At 43.7% G+C, this 26,659-nt stretch overlaps 1 protein-coding gene across 2 annotated transcripts in view; it reads right to left on the bottom strand.

Annotated features, from left to right (window-relative positions):
* Positions 1 to 26,659, bottom strand: part of LOC311134348 (microspherule protein 1-like) — a 49,469-nt gene that overhangs the window by 4,213 nt on the left and 18,597 nt on the right. For both annotated transcript variants that reach the window (XM_084167997.1, XM_084167998.1), the window contains 5 exons: positions 19,184 to 19,292; positions 11,210 to 11,348; positions 10,861 to 10,936; positions 10,721 to 10,749; positions 10,444 to 10,536 (listed from right to left, as the gene is read on the bottom strand). In XM_084167997.1, coding sequence (XP_084024123.1) covers positions 10,444 to 10,536; positions 10,721 to 10,749; positions 10,861 to 10,936; positions 11,210 to 11,348; positions 19,184 to 19,292 — 446 coding nt within the window. The remainder of the gene's footprint in view (positions 1 to 10,443; positions 10,537 to 10,720; positions 10,750 to 10,860; positions 10,937 to 11,209; positions 11,349 to 19,183; positions 19,293 to 26,659) is intronic.

Raw genomic sequence — 26,659 nt, 5'->3', positions numbered from 1 at the left:
TTGATTGCTGTTGCCTGTCTATCAGTCGTGTCTATGTGTTTCACCAAAACTGTCTCTCCTTCAGCGCCATGGAGTGCACAGGTATTACGGTCGCTGTCCTTTCAGTGCCACGAGCCTGTCACCTTTGATGTGACACTGTTGTTGTCGCTATTGGTAATAGTGGCATTAGGCTACCATAGGTTGTGTAAACAGTGTGTTTTTTGTTTTGCTGGTCACATTATTTTATGCTGTGTGTGTCACGTGTCCATGCCATTTTGTCTCTGTGTGCGCGGCAGCCCGAAGCGCAGCCAGGCCTGTTTGATTCATTCATAAATGTAATCGAAAAGCATTGCTCCTCCTTCACTAGAACTAGTGTGGTCCGACAACAGAAGATATGTCGCATTAAGTGATGCTATGTTTTGTTATTTTCTTGATTTTTGAGTTTGATACAATGTATTGGAAGATTTCTGGTTCCTCTGAAGGCCTAGGTCCTATAGTCACGGTTTGCCACTGGTCTCCACTACATCCTTCAGCACCTTGACAACCCAAGGACATACGCAAGGATACTGTTTGTGGACTTCAGTTCTGCGTTCAACACCATCATCCCAGAGCTGCTGCAGGACAAACTTACCCAGCTGAACGTATCTGACACCATCTGTCGGTGGATCACCGACTTCCTGACCAACAGGACACAATACGTCAAGCTGGGGAAACACCTCTCGCACTCTGTCCCTCAGCATGGGAGCGCCGCAGGGTTGCGTGCTCTCCCCTCTCGTCTACACCAACGACTGCACCTCCAACGACATGTCTGTCAAGCTACTCAAAGTCTGCAGATGACATCACCCTGGTCGGTCTTATCTCCAACGGTGATGAATTCATGTACCGGTTAGAAGTTGACCGGATGGTGGCCTGGTGCAGTCACAATAACCTGGAGTTGAACACTCAAAACCTTGAAGATGGTGATTGACTTCAGGAAGAGTCCCTCACCACCTCTCCCCCTTGAAATCAACGGTTCAGCTGTAAGTATGGCTGAGTCATTTAAATTCCTGGGGACCATCATCTCCCACAACCTCAAGTGGGAGGACAACATCACAGCTAGGGTTGCAAAGCTCCCGCTAATTTAGCAAAGTAAATAACAGAAAGTCTATGGCAATTGATCATAATGTTGGTCTATTTAGATTTGAATAACTTTAAAAAATATATGTATTCATATATAGTATTAATTTATTATATCTGTGTCTATATATTCCATGAGTTTCTAGTAGATAAACCATATGTATGGAGCAATTTCAGTGCTAACAGAAATTGTATTAGAATTTTATCATTTTGAATTACGATATTGAATTTGACATTTTTTAAGTTGTAAAGCACAAATGTAATCATTGAATTCATAAATTGAACTTGTATTTCATGATTTGAAACTGAGTTGAATGAATATGGCATTCTGTTTTAAAATTCAATTTCAAGCAACTGAAAAATCATTGGGTAAGACAAATCAGAAAGGATCAATCGGATTATTATGTAACCGCTCTTTGGGATTGTAATGGGAACCCGGCTAAATTCTGGAAAACTGTCATATCCCTGAAGGGTTCTACTTCTTCCTCTCTGCCACAACAAATTAATGAGGCACTGGCCTCATTAATGGAAAAGAATGCCATCATTGATGCATTTAATCACCATTTTTTTCAGCGGGCTCTCTCTTTGTGAAAGAACTCCTAAGCATATTCACAATGATATTGGGCTGGATGCTGATAGGGGAAACTTGCTGAATGATCACAGAAATGACAGTCAAAGCTTTTCATTTTGGCTATTTACAGAAAAATAAGTCCTTGATGCTTTGCTAGCAATAGACAACAAAATAATCCACAGGGGCCGACCATTTGGATCCCGGTCTGCTTAAGTGTGCAGCGCCCATCACTGTTGGCTGAATAACCACATTTTTTTATTTAACATTGTTATCAGGAAATATTCCTGATGTGCTGCCACTCCATAAGGGCGGGGATAGTAGTGATCTTAATAATTATTGCCCCATTTCAAGGCTTCTTTGTCTAGCTAAGATTCTTGAATCCTTGGTAAATTTACAACTTTAATCTTTTTTATCTGAGAAATGTATTTTGAATGTAAACCAATCAGGGTTTAGGACTGGGCATAGCACTATTACAGCAACCATTTTAGTTGTTAATGACAATGGAGATGATTGTGGACTACAGGGAAAAAAAGAGGACTGAGCACGCCCCCATTCTCATCGACGGGGCTGTAGTGGAACCGGTTGAGAGCTTCAAGTTCCTTGGTGTCCACATCACCAACAAACTATCATGGTCCAAACAGACCAAGACAGTTGTGAAGAGGGCACGACAAAGCCTATTCCCGCTCAGGAGACTGAAAAGATTTGGCATGGGTCCTCAGATCCTCAAAAAGTTATACAGCTGCACCATCGAGAGCATCCTGACTGGTTGCATCACTGCCTGGTATGGCAACTGCTAGGCCTCTGACCGCAAGGCACTACAGAGGGTAGTGCGTACGGCCCAGTACATCACTCGGGCCAAGCTTCCTGCCACCCAGGACCTCTATACCAGGCGGTGTCAGAGGATGGCCCTAAAAATTATCAGACTCCAGCCACCCTAGTCATAGACTGTTCTCTCTGCTACCGCACGGCAAGCTGTACCAGAGCACCAAGTCTAGGTCCAAAAGGCTTCTTAACAGCTTCTACCCCCAAGCCATAAGACTCCTGAACAGCTAATCATGGCTACCCAGACTATTTGCATTGATAGCTATGCAGGAATCCCTTGCGGATTTAACCTCTTAAGGATATTTTTTTAAATTTTCGCCTAAAATGACATACCCAAATCGAACTGCCTGTAGCTCAGGACCTGAAGCAAGGATATGCATATTCTTGATACCATTTGAAAGGAAACACTTAGAAGTTTGTGGAAATGTGAAATTAATGTAGGAGAATATAACACATCAGATCTGGTAAAAGATAATACAAACAAAAAAACAATGCTTTTTTTTTTTTTTTGTCCATCATCTTTTAAATGCAAGAGAAAGGCCAAAATATAATATTGCAGTTTAGGCACAATTTAGATTTTGGCCACTAGATGGCAGCAGTGTGTGTGCAAAATTTCAGATTGATCCAGTGAAGCATTGCAATACTGGACTATTTTGTATCAAGTCTGCCCAAATGTGCCGAATTGGTCAATTGATACATTTTCAAGTATATAACTATAGAGAACATACAAAAATGATATGGTAATACAAAATGTAAGTTTACACACTCCCAGGAATGTCATACATGATGGATCATTAGCTTATACACCAACCTTCACACATCTAGATGGCCGGGATTTTATCAAACAAAACTATGCTACATTTTATCTCTGGGACCCTTAGGATGACAGATTACTGAATATAAGTACATTATTTACCTTCAGAGGTGAATGTATCAAACCAGTTGCCGTGATACGTTTTTTGTTGTTGTGCACTCTCCTCAAGCAATAGCATGTTATTTTTTCACTGTAATAGCTACTGTAAATTGGACAGTGCAGTTAGATTAACAAGAATTTAAGCTTTCTGCCCACATAAAACATAAGTTTGCTGTTACTTACAACAGTCATGCTAATCACATTAGCGCACGTTAGCTCAACCGTCCCGTATACGGGACACCGATCCCGTAGAGGTTAAAACTTGTGCTTAATACGGGCAAAAGAAAACACATGTTGTTTTCAAGACGTGTAGTTCATCTGAAACATTCTTCCGAGAGTTTGAAAACAACATGTACTTCAGATGGTTCTCCAATCGAACGTGTTCGAACGCATATAAATAATTCCGCATTTGGATTGATATGGATTTGACATTTAAAAAACATATAGATGAGCTGGTTAAGAAGCTAAGATTTAAAATGGTATTTTTCTACAGAAACAGATCGTGCCTTTAAGCAGTAGGAAGCAGATTATTTGGTCAACCTTTTTATCTGTTCTTGAGTATGGTGATATTATTTACCAAAGTGCAGCTGCCTGCTCCTACTCTTAAACCTTTGGATGCCATCTACCATAATGCCCTTCATTTTGTTACAGGTGACAGTTTTGATACTCATCACTGCATCCTGTATCAAAAGTTTGGCTGGACTTCACTAAAGACCCGTATATATCGCTACATTACTCCCTTTTTGTTTACAAGGCCTTACTTCATAAACTTTCGTCTTATCTAACTTTGCTGTTGAAGTATAAACACCGGAGTTGCCTAACCCGTTCACAGGATTGGTTAACTCTTGAGGTTCCTATGGTCTCCACTGACTTAGGTAAATCTGCTTTTACTTTTAATGCACCGTATTGCTGGAACAAAATTCTAAATACGTTTTATCTTGATGTTCTGGTACCGTTCGGGCAATTTAAAGCATTGATTGTGGACTTATTTGTGGAGGAATGTAAATGTTTTCTGGGTGATTTGTGATGTTTTATTTGTGCTTCCCATGATTATGTTTGGGTATAATGTGCATATTTATGTTGTATATACAGGGCGCATTTGTAAAAGAGACCTAGGTCTCAATAGGTCTTTCCTGTTAAAATAAAGGTTAAATAAACATTTTATTTTATATTCTAATTCATTATTTATATATTCAGTTTCAATATGGTAGATATTGCTTTCATTGTCTCAAGTTTACAAAACATAATTTCAAGTTCAATTAAGTTTAATATATTCATCTTCTCAGATGCATTCAGACTCAGCTTTCAAATTCAGTTCCCTAAATTCAGATTCAAAACCAGAGACAACATAGAGGAGAACAGATAGAATCAAACGCTCTCTGTGGTAAACAGAAGCTTCTGGCGGTTTCTGAATCCAATGTGACATGTTGAATTTATTTTCTTCCAATGAATTTGGCTCTAGCATTTGAACCTCATTTGAATAAGCTATTATGACCCCATTCCTGAAAGGTAAGACTCTCTGGAAAATGTTCCCCTCTATTATGCTCACACAGGCCGCGTTAGAAGGGAGTGTCACAAAAAACGCATTTTGACCCCCATAAGAATATAGTTGAATAGCCCTGTCATTGCCCTTCCACTCTCTATTTAATCTTAGTCTTGTGACTGACTGGGTTCGAACCAGGTCTACTACATGTCACCAGACTGTGTTAGCAAATTTAGCTAAAGCCCATTGGGATGAGATCAGGAAGCTAACACAAGTCTTCAAGTATACAGCAAAGTTACTCATCTTGCTTACATTTCACCCCTCTTTGATCTCATACTCAGAGATCACGGCACCAATATAACTGACTGGGTTTGAAAATCAGGCGTACTAAAAAACAACACTGTCTGTGGCAAACGAAAGCAGAAGGATCTGTGGACCCCATTAAATTAGTGTAAAAGAGGTGGTTTGGTGATCCATGAATGTGATGAGTAGCCTCGTAATTGCCAGACTGATTACCGCTTGTAGCGAAACCATTCATATAAGCTTGTGGGATCACTTCGCTCGCGAGGCTATGTGATGAGCAACCTTGCCTGATACATGAAGACGTGTAAGTTTGACTGATGGGGTTCTAACCCAGGTCTCAGACAAGTTACTCATCACACGAGCGTGGTCACCGAACCACCTGTGTTACACTTCACCCCCCTTTGACCTCTTCCTTGAAGAGACCCATCCAAGTCACAGGACCAATACCTAGGCTTTAGCGCAACAGGCTAACACAGTCTTAACCCACTCAGTCACATTTTAACCTCATAATGACTACCCTTGCAGGGACTTGAAACCAGGGGCGGACTGGGACAAAATAATTATAATAATCGGCCCTGGCATTTCTAACACATCAGCCAATTATTTTCCTTGAGGCCCCCAGACTTGCCCATTATTATCCTTGAGGTCCTCATCATTAGCTAGATAATGATAATTTTGCACAAAGTTAGACAGGCCCACTGAGCTAAAAATGGACCAGCCCATCTGGCATTTGCCCGAAATGCCAGATGGCCAGTCTGCCACTGCTTGAAACTAACACGTTCAACACAAATTAGCACATGTCAAACTAACATGTCTTCAGGTCTCAGGCAGGTTTTCATCACATAAGCATGGATCACTAAACCACGCTCTTTTGACGAGTAACCTTGCTGGATCTTGAAGACTTGTATTAGTGTAGCAGATGGGGATCTGTGAAACTCACTCCTCAGCCTGAAGTATCGCCCCTTGCGCAATTGAAGGCTTTTTTTTAATAGCACGATGGGTTGGAATGCTTCAGGAGGGCGGTCACCTGTGTTTGTCTGTGTTTGAGTCTCCATATGAGCTGAATCAGGGGGAAGAGGTACTCGCTAAGCAGGTAGTGTGACGTCCTTTACAATGGTGTCACTGGACTCGGATCTACAGTTGCGCTGGTTCAACCACTGGGGTCGCTGTGGAGTGAGCTAAGAGGGTGAATGTAGCAGATGGGGATCTGTGAAACTCACTCATAAGCCTGAAGTGTCGCTCCTTGAGCAATTGAAAAAGGCCTTTTTCAATAGTGTGGTGAGTTGAAACCATTCAGGAAGGCAGTCACATGTGTTTGCGAGGCAGAGATCCTGAATTTGAGCAAGATTAAATAGGGAGTGGAAAGGCTATACTTAGAAGGGCTATGATAGAGCTACAGTGCCTTGCAAAAGTATTCATCCCCCTTGGTGTTTTTCCTATTTTGTTGCATTACAACCTGTAATTTAAATGGATTTTTAATAAAGGTGACTGATTCTGATCCAAATGAACATGAAAACATGCATTAGCCTACACTTCCTATCGCCGTTTTGAACTTCTAACACATTAGGGATAATAAGGGAGTGGTTTGTGACACACAAGAGCAGCCGCTCACTTATTTTTCCGCTCATTTGACAGATACACCTCAAACACCGCAAGAACATCTGTTATGCGGAAGTCCGCCAGCTCGGTTTAGCTCGGTTTAACGCTCGATCGGATTGAATCGAGGTCAAAGGCCCTGTAAGACTGGCTTCTTACACACACACACGCTCGCATGTACACTAACGGTCAAAAGATAGGACACACCTACTCATTCAAGGGCTTTTCTTTATTTTTACATTGTAGAATAATAGTGAAGACATCCAAACTATGAAACAACACATACGGAATCATGTAGTAACCAAAAAAGTGTTAAACAAATCAAAATATATTTTATATTTGAGATTCTTCAAATAGCCCCCTTTGCCTTGATGACAGATTTGCACACTATCACGCCCTGGCTCTGGGGACACTTGTATGTTGAGCCAGGGTGTGAGTTTCAGTTGTTTGTCTAGTAGTTGTATTTCTATGTTGGCCAGAGTGGTTCCCAATCAGAGGCAACGAGTGTCAGCTGTTGCTGGTTGTCTCTGATTGGGAACCATATTTAGACAAGCTGTTTTCCCACAGTGGTTGTGGGATCTTGTTCTAGTTGGTTTTGTGTTAGACCGTGAGCTGTCACGTTATCGTTTTGTTGTTTTGTTCGGTTAATCACTAAATAAAGAGTATGTTCGTCTTCAACGCTGCGCCTTGGTCCTCCTCTGTTCCCGACGATCGTGACAGAAGATCCCAGCAGAACTGGACCAAGCAGCGGGTCCAGGAGCCATCGCCAGGGAAATCTCTGGCGGATATCCAGCGCCTCCTCGACTGGGTCAAGCCGGGTGAGCAAGAGAGGGGCTTGACGTGGAAGCAGAAGGGCGAAAGGCTGGCGAAAAGTATGGAGACCTGGTCCACGGGTAGGAGAGAAGCCCAGAATTTTTTTAGGGGGGGGCTAACGCCGTGGACGACGGGGCAGCAGGAGACTGCGATAGGGCGGCCCAGCGGGTTGGCAGAGGAGGCCGCCAGGTTACGGGGGCCACTGGTCAAAGAGGGGAAGGAAGGTGTAGAGGCACGGCGAGAGGTACTGGGGTGTGTTACCAGTCCGGTCCGGCCCGTTCCAGATCCCGCCGTAGGGCCAGTGGTGTGTGTCCCCAGTACGGTCTGGTCTGTTCCTGCTCCCCGCACCAAGCCTATGATGCGCGTCGCCAGCTCGGCCCGGCCTGTTCCTGCTCCCCGCACCAAGCCTATGGTGCGCGTCGCCAGCCCGGCCCGGTCTGTTCCTGCTCCCCGCACCAAGCCTATGGTGCGCGTCGCCAGCCCGGCCCGACCTGTTCCTGCTCCCCGCACCAGGCCAATGGTGCGCGTCGCCAGCCCGGTCCGGCCCGCTCCTGCTCCCCGCACCAAGCCTATGGTGCGCGTCGCCAGCCCGGCCCGCTCCTGCTCCCCGCACCAAGCCTTTGGTGCGCGTCGCCAGCCCGGCCCGGCCTGTTCCTGCTCCCCGCACCAGGCCAATGGTGTGCGTCGCCAGCCCGGTCCGGCCCGCTCCTGCTCCCCGCACCAAGCCTATGGTGCGCGTCGCCAGCCCGGTCCGGCCCGCTCCTGCTCCCCACACCAAGCCAGGGGTGTGCGTCGTCAGTCCGGCACGGCCCGTGCCTGTTCCCCACACCAAGCCAGTGGTGTGCGTCGCCAGCCCGGTCCGGCCCGCTCCTGCTCCCCGCACCAAGCCTATGGTGCGCGTCGTCAGTCCGGCACGGCCCGTGCCTGTTCCACCGGTGCCTGGTCCGGCACCGGTCAGCTGCTTCACGCCGGAGCTAGAGCAATCCGCTCCACCAGTGTGCAGTCCAGCTCCGGTCAGCGGGGCCAGACCGGACCAGGGGTTCTTTGGGGGGTTGGAGAGGGAGTGGGGATCAGGCCCGGAGCCGGATCCGCCGCCAAGGCGGAGTGCCCACCCGGTCCCTCCCCTGTGGTATTTAGTTGGCGCGGTCGGAGTCCGCGCCTTTAGGGGGGGGTACTGTCACGCCCTGGCTCTGGGGACACTTGTATGTTGAGCCAGGGTGTGAGTTTCAGTTGTTTGTCTAGTAGTTGTATTTCTATGTTGGCCAGAGTGGTTCCCAATCAGAGGCAACGAGTGTCAGCTGTTGCTGGTTGTTTCTGATTGGGAACCATATTTAGACAAGCTGTTTTCCCACAGTGGTTGTGGGATCTTGTTCTAGTTGGTTTTGTGTTAGACCGTGAGCTGTCACGTTATCGTTTTGTTGTTTTGTTCGGTTAATCACAAAATAAAGAGTATGTTCGTCTTCAACGCTGCGCCTTGGTCCTCCTCTGTTCCCGACGATCGTGACACACACTCTTGGCATTCTCTAAACCAGCTTCATGAGGTAGTCACCTGGAATGCATTTCAATTAACAGGTGTGCCTTCTTAATTCGTGGAATTTCTTTCCTTCTTAATGCGTTTGAGCCAACCAGTTGTGTTGTGACAAGGTAGGGGGTCCATATTATGGCAAGAACAGCTCAAATAAGCAAAGAGAAACGAAAGTCCATTTTTACTTTAAGACATGAAAGTCAGTCAATTCTTCAAGTGCAGTTGCAAAAACCATCAAGCGCTATGATGAAACTGGCTCTCATGAGGACCGCCACAGGAATGGAAGACCCAGAGTTACCTCTGCTGCAGAGGATAAGTTCATTAGAGTTACCAGCCTCAGAAATTGCAGCCCAAATAAATGCTTCACAGAGTTCAAGTCACAGACACATCTCAACATCAACTGTTCAGAGGGGACTATGTAAGTCAGGCCTTCATGGCCGAATTGCTGCAAAGAAACCACTACTAAAGGACACCAATAAGAAGAAGAGACCTGCTTGGGCCAAGAAACACGAGCAATGGACTTTAGACCGGTGGAAATGTCCTTTGGTCTGGAGTCCAAATTGGAGATTCCAACCGCCATGTCTTTGTGAGACGCGGTGTGGTTGAACGGATGATCTCTGCATGTGAAGTTCCCACCGTAAAGCTTGGAGGAGGAGGTGTTATGGTGTGGGGGTGCTTTGCTGGTGACACTGTCTGTGATTTATTTAGAATTCAAGGCACACTTAACCAGCATGGTTACCACAGCATTCTGCAGCGATACGCCATCCCATCTGGTTTGGGCTTAGTGGGACTATCATTTGTTTTTCAACAGGACAATGACCCAACACACCTCCAGGCTGTGTAAGGGCTATTTGACCAAGAAGGAGAGTGATGGAGTGCTGCATCAGATGACCTGGCCTCCACAATCTCCCGACCTCAACTCAGATGGTTTGGGATGAGTCGGACTGCAGAGTGAAGGAAAAGCAGCCAACAAGTGCTCAGCATATGTGGGAACTCCTTAAAGACTGTCGGAAAATCATTCCAGGTGAAGCTGGTTGAGAGAATGCCAAGAGTGTGCAAAGCTGTCATCAAGGCAAAGGGTGGCTATTTGAAGAATCTCAAATATAAAATATATTTTGATTTGTTTAACACTTTTTTGGTTACTACATGATTCCATATGTGTTATTTCATAGTTTTGATGTCTTCACTATTATTCTACAATGTAGAAAATAGTAAAAATAAAGAAAAACCCTTGAATGAGTAGGTGTGTCCAAACTTTTGACTGGTACTATATATGCACACAGGCAGGCACACACACAAACACATACGCACATAATGCTCACCTGTGATGCTGTCCACCAGGACCTGCCAGCGTGGTAGCTCCTGTTCCAGCTGTCTTATCTCTTTCTTCTGATGGCGGTCAGAGATCATCAGCTCTGAGAGTAAGGAGAGAATAAGGAAGGGGAGAAGGAGAGATGACGCAACAGATTTCTACTCCAATAAACCATTAACATGCATTCAGTTGCTCTGAATTTGGTAAATTAAGCACCTTCTTAGACTCCTTTTTATGTGTTAGTAATGTGTAATTTATATGCAAGAATCTATGGTTGCGTAACTCACCATGCTCCAGCACCTCATCCCTGCTCTCCCTGGTTAACGAGACAGACACTGATTAAAATGACTGACACGGGAGGAGCTCTGAATTTAACCTTAGGGAAACTGAAATTAATTGTGCTCAGAACGTTGACCATTTCTCTTACTTTAGCTTAGAATCGTCCACCAGCTGCTCAGCATCAGAGAAGTTGAGGACTTGGTCGCCTTTAGGGAGAGGTTGGACTGCAAAAGATAATCAAACCATACAATAAGGCTCAATTCACTTAGTTTTAGTTTTCAACAGTCAAACATTTGTGTACAGTTAAAAACTTGTTTGAAATAATTACATTAACTTCACTCCATGGATGTCAAGTGATAATAATATAATAATAATAATAATAAGTGATGGGCTAAGAGAGTGTGGCAGTGTTCCAAATGGCACCACTACTTTTGACCAACTAAAAGGGAATAGGGTGCCATTTGGTATGTAACCTGCGTAAGTTGAGTTTCTCTCACCACTCTGGTCCTCCAGCAGGTAGTACTGTTTGAGTAGCTGCCAGTGCACCAGCAAGCTCTTGGGAGTGCGGGAGGGGTAGAACACACTAGGGTGCTTACTCAGCATCTCCTGGAACACCTCCAGCTTGGGCTGACTGCTCTGTTCATCAGAAAACACAAACACACACTTATTCAAACATGTATTAAAACAAATGCACACACTTCTTCAAACTGACACAAATACAGTGCCATCAATCACACACATGTAAAATAGATACATATTTCACCACTTGGCTGAAGTGTATATAAATTAGTCTATATACACATGTATATCAAGTCCACACCATATGTATTTAGACAATTAAGTTAAAATCTACATGTGGCTCTAAACTCCAGCATTTTGTATTGAATGTCATCTTTTATTTGAGGGTATTTTCATACAGATCTGTTGTTGTTGTTGTTGTTGTTGTTTTTTTGGGAGGGGGGGGGTAGATCAGCTTTAATATTGCAGATAGATTGTGGCTTCCATCAATGTAATTGTCTGCATCATTTCCAATCCCCCATATTTTTTTCATAAATATATACAGTGCATTCGGAAAGTATTCAGACCCCTTGACTTTTGACATTTTGTTACATTACAGCCTTATTCTAAAATGGATTAAATTGTTTTATTCCCTCATCAATCTACACACAATACCCCATAGTGACAAAGCAAAAACAGGTTTATAGAAATTTTTGCAAATGTATAAAAAATTAACAACTGAAATATCACTTTTACATAAGTATTCAGACCCTTTACTAAGTACTTTGCTGAAGCACCTTTGGCAGTGATTACAGCCTCAAGTCTTCTTGGGTATGATGCCACAAGCTTGGCACACCTGTATTTGGGGAGTTTCTCCCATTCTTCTCTGCAGATCCTCTCAAGTGTCGCTGAATAGCTATTTTCAGGTCTCTCCAGAGATGTTCGATCGGGTTCAAGTCCGGGCTCTGGCTGGGCCACTCAAGGACATTCAGAGACTTGTCCCGAAGCCACTCCTGCATTGTCTTTGCTGTGTGCTTAGGGTCGTTGTCCTGTTGAAAGGTGAACCTTCGCCCCCAGTCTGAGGTCATGAGCGCTCTGGAGCAGGTTTTCATCAAGGATTTCTCTGTATCTTTGCTCCGTTCTTCTTTCCCTCAATCTTGACTAGTCTCACAGTCGCTGCCGCTGAAAAACATCCCCACAGCATGATGCTGCCACCACCATGCTTCACCATAGGGATGGTGCCAGGTTTCCTCCAGACGTGACGCTTAGCATTCAGGCCAAAGAGTTCAATTTTGGTTTCATCAGACCAGAGAATCTTGTTTCTCATGGTCAGAGTCCTTTAGGTGCCTTTTAGCAAACTCCAAGCGGGCTGTCATGTGCCTTTTACTGAGGAGTGGCTTCCGTCTGGCCACTCTAACATAAAAGCCTGATTGGTGGAGTGCTGCAGAGATGGTTGTCCTTCTGGAAGGTTCTCCTATCTCCACAGAGGAACTCTGGAGCTCTGTCAGAGTGACCATCGGGTTTCTTGGTCACCTCCCTGACCAAGGCCCTTCAACCCCGATTGCTCAGTTTGGCTGGGTGGCCAGCTTTAGGAAGAGTCTTAGTGGTTCCAAACTTCTTCCATTTAAGAATGATGGAGGCCACTGTGTTCTTGGGGACCTTCAATGCTGCAGACATTTTTTGGTACCTTGTCTCGGAGCTCTATGGAGCTTGACTGCGGCCCAGTCTCCGAAGGGAGGGGATCATGCTCTGCTTCAGTATGTCACAGTACATGTTGGCATTCATGGTTCCCTCAATGAACTGTAGCTCCCCAGTGCCGGCAGCACTCATGCAGCCCCAGACCTTTTTTATTTTTATTTTTTTATTTCACCTTTATTTAACCAGGTAAGCCAGTTGAGAACAAGTTCTCATTTACAACTGCGACCTGGCCAAGATAAAGCATAGCAGTGCGATAAAAACAACAACACAGAGTTACATATGGGGTAAAAAAAACAAAGTCACTCCCACCACCATGCTTGACTGTAGGCAAGACACACTTGTCTTTGTACTCCTCACCTGGTTGCCGCCACACACGCTTGACACCATCTGAACCAAATAAGTTTATCTTGGTCTCATCAGACCACAGGACATGGTTCCAGTAATCCATGTCCTTAGTCTGCTTGTCTTCAGCAAACTGTTTGCGGGCTTTCTTGTGCATCATCTTTAGAAGAGACTTCCTTCTGGGACGACAGCCATGCAGACCAATTTGATGCAGTGTGCGGCGTATGATCTGAGCACTGACAGGCTGACCCCCCCACCCCTTCAACCTCTGCAGCAATGCTGGGAGCACTCATACGTCTATTTCCCAAAGACAACCTCTGGATATGATGCTGAGCACGTGCACTCAACTTCTTTGGTCGACCATGGCGAGGCCTGTTCTGAGTGGAACCTGTCCTGTTAAACCGCTGTATGGTCTTGGCCACCGTGCTGCAGCTCAGTTTCAGGGTCTTGGAAATCTTCTTATAGCCCAGGCCATCTTTATGTAGATTAACAATTATTTTTTTCAGATCCTCAGAGAGTTCTTTGCCATGAGGTGCCATGTTGAACTTCCAGTGACCCGTATGAGGGAGTGTGAGAGAGATGACACCAAATGTAACACACCTGCTCCCCATTCACACCTGAGACCTTGTAACACTAATGAGTCACATGACACCGGGGAGGGAAAATGGCTAATTGGGCCCAATTTGGACATTTTCACTTAGGGGTGTACTCACTTTTGCTGCCAGCGGTTTAGACATTAACGGCTGTGTGTTTAGTTATTTTGAGGGGACAGGACATTTACACTGTTATACAAGCTGTACACTCACTACTTTACATTGTAACAAAGTGTCATTTCTTCAGTGTTGTCACATGAAAAGATATACTCAAATATTTACAAAAATGTGAGGGGTGTACTCACTTTTGTGAAATACTGTATATAAAAAACATTATATTGGTTGCAAGAATTTTGTATAATAATTTAAATCGAAAAATTCAAAGTTTTGAATCCGGCGTAGTTATGTGTATCAGTTCATAAACCATGTGCCATGGAATCGGTACATCGAAAATCTCTTCCCAACTATTTTGCAATCTATATGGCACAGCTGTCAATTTTTTACTCCTTAAATTAAACTGGTATACTTTTATTTATCACAATTTTCTTTAGCCAATTTTGGTCTTTAATGCAGGGCGACAGACAAGTTCCTTACTTTCTCCCCCTTCCATTTCCCTGTTCCATTTTTGCGGTAATGCTGCAATTAGTTGGTTGTAATTTTGAGTACAGCAGACATTTACATATATTTTTGTTAGCAGCATGTGTGACAACTACACCAGTCCTACTAATGATATCATTTACAAAAGATACCTTTTAAAAACATTTCCCCCCCAAAATAAACATTTAATCAATTAATATAATTGAGTTTAACCATAATATTTGTTGTAATATTTGTTCTGTCTTTTCTGGTGGATTAAACAGAAATTGCAACCAACTTTCTATGGCTTGTTTTAAAAATAGCAATATTTTGGAGATTATTTCATTTTCAAATAACCGAAAGTGAGAGTTTGTAATCTGAATAAAGGGAAAAAGGCCATTCTTGAACATGGGGTGAGACATTTTTACTAATCTGCTAGAGAACCAGTCCGGATTTAAGTATAACTTTTGTATGACTGACGCCTTTAGTGAGAGGTCTAATACTTTAATATTTAATCATTTCTGCCCTCTGAATTCATATTCATTATATAAATAGGCCCATTTAATTTTGTCTGGCTTGCCATTCCAAATAAAATTGAATATTTTTTGCTAATATACAGTGGGGAAAAAAAGTATTTAGTCAGCCACCAATTGTGCAAGTTCTCCCACTTAAAAAGATGAGAGAGGCCTGTAATTTTCATCATAGGTACACGTCAACTATGAGAGACAAAATTAGGAAAAGAAATCCAGAAAATCACATTGTAGGATTTTTAATGAATTTATTTGCAAATTATGGTGGAAAATAAGTATTTGGTCAATAACAAAAGTTTCTCAATACTTTGTTATATACCCTTTCTTGGCAATGACACAGGTCAAATGTTTTCTGTAAGTCTTCACAAGGTTTTCACACACCGTTGCTGGTATTTTGGCCCATTCCTCCATGCAGATCTCCTCTAGAGCAGTGATGTTTTGGGGCTGTCGCTGGACAACACGGACTTTCAACTCCCTCCAAAGATTTTCTATGGGGTTGAGATCTGGAGACTGGCTAGGCCACTCCAGGACCTTGAAATGCTTCTTACGAAGCCACTCCTTCGTTGCCCGGGCGGTGTGTTTGGGATCATTGTCATGCTGAAAGACCCAGCCACGTTTCATCTTCAATACCCTTGCTGATGGAAGGAGGTTTTCACTCAAAATCTCACGATACATGGCCCCATTCATTCTTTCCTTTACACGGATCAGTCGTCCTGGTCCCTTTGCAGAAAAACAGCCCCAAAGCATGATGTTTCCACCCCCATGCTTCACAGTAGGTATGGTGTTCTTTGGATGCAACTCTGCATTCTTTGTCCTCCAAACACGACGAGTTGAGTTTTTACCAAAAAGTTCTATTTTGGTTTCATCTGACCATATGACTTTCTCCCAATCCTCTTCTGGATCATCCAAATGCACTCTAGCAAACTTCAGACGGGCCTGGACATGTACTGGCTTAAGCAGGGGGACACGTCTGGCACTGCAGGATTTGAGTCCCTGGCGGCGTAGTGTGTTACTGATGGTAGGCTTTGTTACTTTGGTCCCAGCTCTCTGCAGGTCATTCACTAGGTCACCCCGTGTGATTCTGGGATTTTTGCTCACCGTTCTTGTGATCATTTTGACCCCACAGGGTGAGATCTTGCGTGGAGCCCCAGATCGAGGGAGATTATCAGTGGTCTTGTATGTCTTCTATTTCCTAATAATTGCTCCCACAGTTGATTTCTTCAAACCAAGCTGCTTACCTATTGCAGATTCAGTCTTCCCAGCCTGGTGCAGGTCTACAATTTTTGTTTCTGGTGTCCTTTGACAGCTCTTTGGTCTTGGCCATAGTGGAGTTTGGAGTGTGACTGTTTGAGGTTGTGGACAGGTGTCTTTTATACTGATAACAAGTTCAAACAGGTGCCATTAATAGAGGTAACGAGTGGAGGACAGAGGAGCCTCTTAAAGAAGAAGTTACAGGTCTGTGAGAGCCAGAAATCTTGCTTGTTTGTAGGTGACCAAATACTTATTTTCCACCATAATTTGCAAATAAATTCATTAAAAATCTTACAATGTGATTTTCTGGATTTCTTTTCCTCAATTTGTAGGCCTCTCATCTTTTTAAGTGGGAAAACTTGCACAATTGGTGGCTGACTAAATACTTTTTTTCCCCACTGTAATTTTAAAAACAAGTCACTAGGTGTAGGGAAGACCATAAGCAAATACATATCTGTTTTACCATTTAGAAATGAAAGCACTTTATGCTTCTATTCCCCCTCATTTGAAGAAATCATAAGTATTTGGACAAATTCACCTATTGTGTATTAAAGTAGCCAATTGTTTAGTATTTGGTACCAGATTCCTTGCACACAATGACTAGAATAAAGCTTGGGACTCTACAAACTCGTTGGATGCATTTGCAGTTTGTTTTGGTTATGTTTTGCCCAATATTAACTGAATGGTGAATGATAACTGGAGTAATATACAGTTGAATTCGGAAATGTACATACACCTTAGCCAAATACATTTAAACTCAGTTTTTCACAATTCCTGACATTTAATCCTAGTAAAAATTCCCTGTCTTAGGTCAGTTAGGATCACCACTTTATTTTAAGAATGTGAAAGGTCAGAATAATAGCAGAGAATGATTTATTTCAGCTTTTATTTATTTCATCACATTCCCAGTGGGTCAGAAGTTTACATACACTCAATTAGTATTTGGTAGCATTGCCTTTTAATTGTTTAACTTGGGTCAAACGTTTCGGGTAGCCTTCCACAAGCTTCCCACAATAAGTTGGGTGAATTTTGGCCCATTCCGCCTAACAGAGATGGTGTAACTGAGTCAGGTTTGTAGGCCTCCTTGCTCGCACACATGCTTTTTCAGTTCTGCCCACACATTTTCTATAGGATTGAGGTCAGGGCTTTGTGATGGCCACTCCAATACCTTGACTTTGTTGTCCTTAAGCCATTTTGCCACAAATTTGGAAGTATGCTTGGGGTCATTGTCCATTTGGAAGAACAATTTGCGACCAAGCTTTAACTTCCTGACTGATGTCTTGAGATGTTGCTTCAATATATGCACATCATTTTCCTTCCTCATGATGCCATCTATTTTGTGAAGTGCACCAGTCCCTCCTGCAGCAAAGCACCCCCACAGCATGATGCTGCCACCCCCGTGCTTCACAGTTGAGATGGTGTTCTTCAGCTAGCAAGTTCCCCCTTTTTCCTCCAAACATAACGATTATCATTATGGCCAAACAGTTCTATTTTTGTTTCATCAGTCCAGAGGACATTTATCCAAAAAGTACGATCTTTGTCCCCATGTGCAGTTGCAAACCGTAGTCTGTTTTTTTTATGGCGGTTTTGGAGCAGTGGCTTCTTCCTTGCTGAGCGGCCTTTCAGGTTATGTCGATATAGGTCTCGTTTTACTGTGGATATAGATACTTTTGTACCTGTTTCCTCCAGCATCTTCACAAGGTCCTTTGCTGTTGTTCTGGGATTGATTTGCACTTTTCACACCAAAGTACGTTCATCTCTAGGAGACAGAACGCTTCTCCTTCCTGAGCGGTATGATGGCTGCGTGGTCCCATGGTGTTTATACTTGCGTACTATTGTTTGTACAGATGAACGTGGTACCTTCAGTCGTTTTGAAATTGCTCCCAAGGATGAACCAGACTTGTGGAGGTTTACAACTTATTTTCGGAAGTCTTGGCTGATTCATTTTGATTTTCCCATGATGTCAAGTGAAGAGGCACTGAGTTTGAAGGTAGGCCTTGAAATACATCCACAGGTACACCTCCAATTTACTGAAATGATGTCAATTAGCCTATTTGAAGCTTCTAAAGCCATTACATCATTTTCTGGAATTTTCCAAGCTGTTTAAAAGCACAGTCAACTTAGTGTATGTAAACTTCTGACTTGTGATACAGTGAATTATAAGTTAAATAATCTATCTGTAAACAATTGTTGGAAAAATTACTTGCGTCATGCACAAAGTAGATGTCCTAACCAACTTGCCAAAACTATAGTTTGTTAACAAGAAATGTGTGGAGTGGTTGAAAAACGAGTTTTAATGACTCCAATCTAAGTGTATGTAAACTTCCGACTTCAACTGTAAGTGTTCTGAAACATCTATTCTTACTTATAATGAAAGTGACTCCAAAATGACACAAGATATTATTTACCATTCAGTTCCTATTGGGCAAAACGTAATTCAAAACACAACGAAAACAAACTAAAAATGCATCCAGCAAGTTTGAAGAGTCACAAGTTTGATGTAGTCATTGAGTGCAAGGAATATGGGACCAAATATTAAACTTGACTTTTTTAATACACTTTACACTCTTCAAACTAGATACATGACGCGCTTTCATTTCTAAACAGTACAACAGATATGTATGAAAATACCCTCAAATAAAAGGTGGCATTCTGTACTGTCACCTAATATTAAACATTCTATCTCAAATTCAAAATACTGGAGTATAAAGCCACATTTAAATGTTTAGCTTCACTGTGCAAATACATATGGTGTGGACTGTATATGGTTCTGGTTTATGGTGTTTATTATCTCTGAACTGTGTGTATGATTAAAAGGTTGAGAAGTAATGGAGAGCATCAATCCTTTACGTAAGTCTATATTTGGCCGTTGCTTTGTGTAGTAGGAGCTGACTGACTCCATATTTCAAGAGCAAGAGCTGGGTCTTCTTCACCTCATGTGACTCCATATTTCAAACCCCATAGAAACCCGAGACTCACTCACTGAGGGAATCTTAGCCAGCAGAGCCTCCTCAGCCTGACTGAAGAGCGCTTTGCTCTGGATCGCAGCAATGGCCTCCGGATGAAGCTGTCGCATCGCCTGCCATGCCAACCTACAACACAATTTGTTGTCTATTACAATAACAGTTTTGAGGTTAAATAACTAAGGGGAAAACAGATTTGATAGTGGTGGTTAAATGTGGTAGAGGGAGAGAGAAAGAAAGAGAGAGGAAGGAAAAAGATAGGAGGAAGTGGATAGTAGGAGATGGCCAGGGGCAGTGATGTAGTCAAGTCACTAAACCTTGAGTCTGAGTCCCAAGTCCTTTGTGTTCGAGTCCGAGTCCAAGTCTGAGTCCTTTATACTCGAATCACGAGTCCCTTGGTAGTGCTAAAAGCTGCAGTCCACCCATTTTTTTGTTTTTGTACTTTTACCCCTTTTTCTCCCCAATTTTGTAATATCCAATTGGTAGTTACAGTCTTGTCCCATCGCTGCAACTCCCCTATGGACTCGGGAGAGGCGAAGGTCGAGAGCACGATCCTGCCAAGCTGCACTGCTTCTTGACACACTGCTCGCTTAACCCGGAAGCCAGCTGCACCAATGTGTTGGAGGAAACACCGTCCAGCTGGCGACCAATGTCAGCTTGCAGGCGCCCGGCCCCCACAAGGAGTCGCTAGAGCGCGATGGGACAAGGAAATCCCGGCCGGCCAAACCCTCCCCTAACCCGGACGACGTTGGGCCGATTGTGTGCCGCTTCATTGGTCTCCCGGTCACAGCCTGGGATCGAACCCTGGTCTGTAGTGACGCCTCAAGCACTGCGATGCAGTGCCTTAGACCGCTGTGCTACTCAGGCCTGTCCAACTATTTTTAAAGCTACATTTCATTACACTGTTGCTCATTTTTTAAAGGCTAAATCAGACCATAACTCTATCCTCCTGCTTACAAGCAAAAACTCAAACAGGAAGTAACAGTGATGTGCTCAATATGGAAGTGGCCTGATGAAGCGGATGATAAGCTATAGGACTATTTCGATAGCATGTACAGGAATATGTTCCGGAATTCATCCGATAACATTGAGGAGTTTACCACATCAGTCACTGGATTCATTGACTTATTCCACATTTTGTTGTGTTACAGCCTGAATTCAAAATGGATAATTTTGTTTTATTAAATTACTCATCTACACACAATACCCTATAATAACAAAGTGAAAACATGATTTTAGAAATGTGTGCATATTTATAGAAAATGAAATACAGAAATATCTCATTTACATAAGTATTCACATCAGTCAGTAAATGTTAGAATCACTTTTGGCAGCGATTACAGCGGAGTCTTTCTTGATAAGAGCTTTGCACACCTGGATTGTACAATATTTGCATATTATTCTTTTTTAAATTCTTCAAACTCTGTCAAGTTGGTTGTTGATCATTGCTAAACAGCCATTTTCAAGTCTTGCCATAGATTTTCTAAATGACTTAAGTCAAAACCATAAGTAGTCTTGGTAAACAACTCCAGTGTATATTTGGCCTTGTGTTTTAGGTTATTGTCCTGCTGAAAGGTGAATTTTATTTTTTTATTTTATATATACAGTGGGGGAAAAAGTATTTAGTCAGCCACCAATTGTGCAAGTTCTCCCACTTAAAAAGATGAGAGAGGCCTGTAATTGTCATCATAGGTACACGTCAACTATGACAGACAAAATGAGAAAAAAAATCCAGAAAATCACATTGTAGGATTTTTAATGAATTTATTTGCAAATTATGGTGGAAAATAAGTATTTGGTCAATAACAAAAGTTTCTCAATACTTTGTTATATACCCTTTGTTGGCAATGACACAGGTCAAACGTTTTCTGTAAGTCTTCACAAGGTTTTCACACACTGTTGCTGGTATTTTGACCCATTCCTCAAATCAAATCAAATCAAATTTTATTGGTCACATGCGCCGAATACAACAGGTGCAGACATTACAAATATAAACAACAACAAAAAAAGTGTTGAGAAAAAAAAGAGCAGAAGTAAAATAAAATAACAGTAGGGAGGCTATATATACACAGGGGGGTACCGTTGCAGAGTCAATGTGCGGGGGCACCGGCTAGTTGAGGTAGTTGAGGTAATATGTACATGTGGGTAGAGTTAAAGTGACTATGCATAAATAATTAACAGAGTAGCAGCAGCATAAAAAGGATGGGGTGGGGGGGGGCAGTGCAAATAGTCCGGGTAGCCATGATTAGCTGTTCAGGAGTCTTATGGCTTGGGGGTAGAAGCTGTTGAGAAGTCTTTTGGACCTAGACTTGGCCCTCCGGTACCGCTTGCCGTGCGGTAGCAGAGAGAACAGTCTATGACTAAGGTGGCTGGAGTCTTTGACAATTTTGAGGGCCTTCCTCTGACACCGCCTGGTATAGAGGTCCTGGATGGCAGGAAGCTTGGCCCCAGTGATGTACTGGGCCGTACGCACTACCCTCTGTAGTGCCTTGCGGTCGGAGGCCAAGCAGTTGTCATACCAGGCGGTGATGCAACCAGTCAGGATGCTCCATTCCTCCATGCAGATCTCTTCTAGAGCAGTGATGTTTTGGGGCTGTCGCTGGGCAACACAGACTTTCAACTCCCTCCAAAGATTTTCTATGGGGTTGAGATCTGGAGACTGGCTAGGCCACTCCAGGACCTTGAAATGCTTCTTACGAAGCCACTCCTTCGTTGCCCGGGCGGTGTGTTTGGGATCATTGTCATGCTGAAAGACCCAGCCACGTTTCATCTTCAATGCCCTTGCTGATGGAAGGAGGTTTTCACTCAAAATCATCTGACCATATGACATTCTCCCAATCCTCTTCTGGATCATCCAAATGCACTCTAGCAAACTTCAGACGGGCCTGGACATGTACTGGCTTAAGCAGGGGGACACGTCTGGCACTGCAGGATTTGAGTCCCTGGCGGCGTAGTGTGTTACTGATGGTAGGCTTTGTTACTTTGGTCCCAGCTCTCTGCAGGTCATTCACTAGGTCCCCCCGTGTGGTTCTGGGATTTTTGCTCACCGTTCTTGTGATCATTTTGACCCCACGGGGTGAGATCTTGCGTGGAGCCCCAGATCGAGGGAGATTATCAGTGGTCTTGTATGTCTTCCATTTCCTAATAATTGCTCCCACAGTTGATTTCTTCAAACCAAGCTGCTTACCTATTGCAGATTCAGTCTTCCCAGCCTGGTGCAGGTCTACAATTTTGTTTCTGGTGTCCTTTGACAGCTCTTTGTTCTTGGCCATAGTGGAGTTTGGAGTGTGACTGTTTGAGGTTGTGGACAGGTGTCTTTTATACTGATAACAAGAAAAACTTCTTAAAGAAAAACTAACAGGTCTGTGAGAGCCGGAATTCTTACTGGTCAAATACTTATGTCATGCAATAAAATGCAAATTAATTACTTAAAAATCATACAATGTGATTTTCTGGATTTTTGTTTTAGATTCCGTCTCTCACAGTTGAAGTGTACCTATGATAACAATTACAGACGTCTACATTCTTTGTAAGTAGGAAAACCTGCAAAATCGGCAGTGTATCAAATACTTGTTCTCCCCACTGTATATTGATTTGCATTTTAATGAGGGAAATAAGTATTTGACCAGAAAGATTTCTGGCTCCCAGGTGTCTTTTATACAGGTAACGAGCTGAGATTAGGAGCACACTCTTAAAGGGAGTGCTCCTAATCTTAGCTTGTTACCTGTATAAAAGACACCTGTCCACAGAAGCAATCAATCAATCAGATTCCAAACTCTCCACCATGGCCAAGACCAAAGAGCTCTCCAAGGATGTCAGGGACAAGATTGTAGACCTACACAAGGCTGGAATGGGCTACAAGACCATCGCCAAGCAGCTTGGTGAGAAGGTGACAACAATTGGTGCGATTTTTCGCAAATGGAAGAAACACAAAAGAACTGTCAATCTCCCTCGGCCTGGGGCTCCATGCAAGATCTCATCTCGTGGAGTTGCAATGATCATGAGAACGGTGAGAAATCAGCCCAGAACTACACGGGAGGATCTTGTCAATGATCTCAAGGCAGCTGGGACCATAGTCACCAAGAAAACAATTGGTAACACACTACGCCGTGAAGGACTGAAATCCTGCAGCGCCCGCAAGGTCCCCCTGCTCAAGAAAGCACATATACAGGCCCGTCTGAAGTTTGCCAATGAACATCTGAATGATTTAGAGGAGAACTGGGTGAAAGTGTTGTGGTCAGATGAGACCAAAATCGAGGTCTTTGGCATCAACTCAACTCGCTATGTTTGGAGGAGGAGGAATGCTGCCTATGACCCCAAGAACACCATCTCCACGTGAAACATGGAGGTGGAAACATTATGCTTTGGGATTGTTTTTCTGCTAAGGGGACAGGACAACTTCACCGCATCAAAGGGATGATGGACGGGGCCATGTACCGTCAAATCTTGGGTGAGAACCTTCTTCCCTCAGCCAGGGCATTGAAAATGGGTCGTGGATGGGTATTCCTGCATGACAATGACCCAAAACAAACGGCCAAGGCAACAAAGGAGTGGCTCAAGAAGAAGCACATTAAAGTCCTGGAGTGGCCTAGCCAGTCTCCAGACCTTAATCCCATAGAAAATCTGTGGAGGGAGCTGAAGGTGTGAGTTGCCAAACGTCAGCTTCGAAACCTTAATGACTTGGAGAAGATCTGCAAAGAGGAGTGGGACAAAATCCCTCCTGAGATGTGTGCAAACCTGGTGGCCAACTACAAGAAACGTCTGACCTCAGTACTTGGTGACAAAACCCTTGTTGGCAATCACAAAGTCATGTTTTGCAGAGGGGTCAAATACTTATTTCCCTCATTAAAATGCAAATCAATTTATAACATCCATACACACACATGATAACATAAGCACTATACACACACGTACACATGGATGTTGTGTTGTAGACATGTGGTAGTGGAGTAGTACTCCTGAGTGGCGCAGTGGTCTAAGGCACTGCATCGCAGTGCTAACTGTGTCACTAGAGATCCTGGTTCGAATCCAGGCTCTGTCGCAGCCGGCCGCGACCGGGAGACTCATGGGCGGCGCACAATTGGCCCAGCGTCGTCCAGGGTAGGGGAGGGAATGGCCGGCCGGGATGTAGCTCAGTTGATAGAGCATGGCGTTTGCAACGCCAGGGTTGTGGGTTCGATTCCCACGGGGGGCCAGTATAAAAAAAAAATATGTATTCACTAACTGTAAGTCGCTCTGGATAAGAGCGTCTGCTAAATGACGTAAATGTAAATGTAATGTAAATGAGTAGGGGCCTGAGTTCACACACTTAGTGTGTTGTGAAATCTGTTATGAATGTATTGTAATGTTTTTACAATTGTATAACTGCTTTACATTTTCCAGACACCAGGAAGAGTAGCTGCTGCCTTGGCAGCAGCTAATGGGGATCCATAATAAATACAAATACCCATCTTTCCACTATAGCACCACTCTAACTATGAACTTTGATCCCTTCTCCTCCCCTCACGCCTGCTGTCCTCCAGGGACAGGTGGACGAGGACCCCGTGGCCATCCTTCAGGCGTCTCACGCCGCTGCCCAACAACCCAAGGTCTGGCCTTTGCTGTGCCTGTGTGTAATTCACCCCCTCAACCTCTCACGTGCACCACTCCCACCACCGACCCCTGGAGTGCTGTGTACTCTGTGTGTTGTGTTCCGTTGCAGTGTCGTCCCCCACCATTCCCCCCCACCAAACACATCTGCGTAGTATTCAGGCACAGCCAAGCCACCCGCACTCCTTTGGCCATCTTTCACCTAATTAGAACATTTTCAGGGGTAAATCAACACTCAAAATGAAACTTGTTCGACGGCACTTAAGATTTGTGGTTGTCTGGATTCCACAGGATCAATCATACCATCACATTTTGTCTCATGTAGATGTCTTTGCATGACGGCAGTTTTCCAGTTAGGAGACAATGAGACAGACGCTGCAAAAAACATCATCTGATTGTGGCTGATTATGCATGATTAGAAATAAGATGCAGTATACAGTGAGGGAAAAAAGTATTTGATCCCCTGCTGATTTTGTACGTTTGCCCACTGACAAAGAAATGAGCAGTCTATAATTTGAATGGTAGGTTTATTTGAACAGTGAGAGACAGAATAACAACCAAAAAACCCATAAAAACGCATGTCAAAAATGTTATAAATTGATTTGCATTTTTATGAGGGAAATAAGTATTTGACCCCCTCTCAATCAGAAAGATTTCTGGCTCCCAGGTGTCTTTTATACAGGTAAAGAGCCGAGATTAGGAGCACACTCTTAAAGGGAGTGCTCCTAATCTCAGCTTGTTACCTGTATAAAAGACACCTGTCCACAGAAGCAATCAATCAGATTCCAAACTCTCCACCATGGCCAAGACCAAAGAGCTCTCCAAGGATGTCAGGGACAAGATTGTAGACCTACACAAGGCTGGAATGGGCTAGAAGGTGACAACAGTTGGTGCGATTATTCGCAAATGGAAGAAACACAAAATAACTGTCAATCTCCCTCAGCCTGGGGCTCCATGCAAGATCTCACCTCGTGGAGTTGCAATGATCATGAGAATGGTGAGGAATCAGCCCAGAACTACACGGGAGGATCTCGTCAATGATCTCAAGGCAGCTGGGACCATAGTCACCAAGAAAACAATTGGTAACACACTACGCCGTGAAGGACTGAAATCCTGCAGCGCCCGCAAGGTCCCCCTGCTCAAGAAAGCACATATACATGCCCGTCTGAAGTTTGCCAGTGAACATCTGAATGATTCAGAGGAGAACTGGGTGAAAGTGTTGTGGTCAGATGAGACCAAAATCGAGCTCTTTGGCAACAACTCAACTCGCCGTGTTTGGAGGAGGAGGAATGCTGCCTATGATCCCAAGAACACCATCCCCACCGTCAAACATGGAGGTGGAAACATTATGCTTTGGGGGTGTTTTTCTGCTAAGGGGACAGGACAACTTCACCGCATCAAAGGGACGATGGACGGGGCCATGTACCGTCAAATCTTGGGTGAGAACCCCCTTCCCTCAGCCAGGGCATAGAAAATGGGTCGTGGATGGGTATTCCAGCATGACAATGACCCAAAACACACGGCCAAGGCAACAAAGGAGTGGCTCAAGAAGAAGCACATTAAGGTCCTGGAGTGGCCTGGCCAGTCTCCAGACCTTAATCCCATAGAAAATCTGTGGAGGGAGCTGAAGGTTCGAGTTGCCAAACGTCAGGCTCGAAACCTTAATGACTTGGAGAAGATCTGCAAAGAGGAGTGGGACAAAATCCCTCCTGAGATGTGTGCAAACCTGGTGGCCAACTACAAGAAACGTCTGACCTCTGATTGCCAACAAGGGTTTTGCCACCAAGTACTAAGTAATGTTTTGCAGAGGGGTCAAATACTTATTTCCCTCATTAAAATGCAAATCAATTTATAACATTTTTGACATGTGTTTTTCAGGATTGTTTTGTTGTTATTCTGTCTCTCAC

Source organism: Coregonus lavaretus, assembly GCF_964263955.1.
Source record: "Coregonus lavaretus genome assembly, chromosome: 8".
Lineage (NCBI taxonomy): Eukaryota > Metazoa > Chordata > Actinopteri > Salmoniformes > Salmonidae > Coregonus > Coregonus lavaretus.
This window is presented reverse-complemented; position numbering and strand designations above follow the sequence as displayed.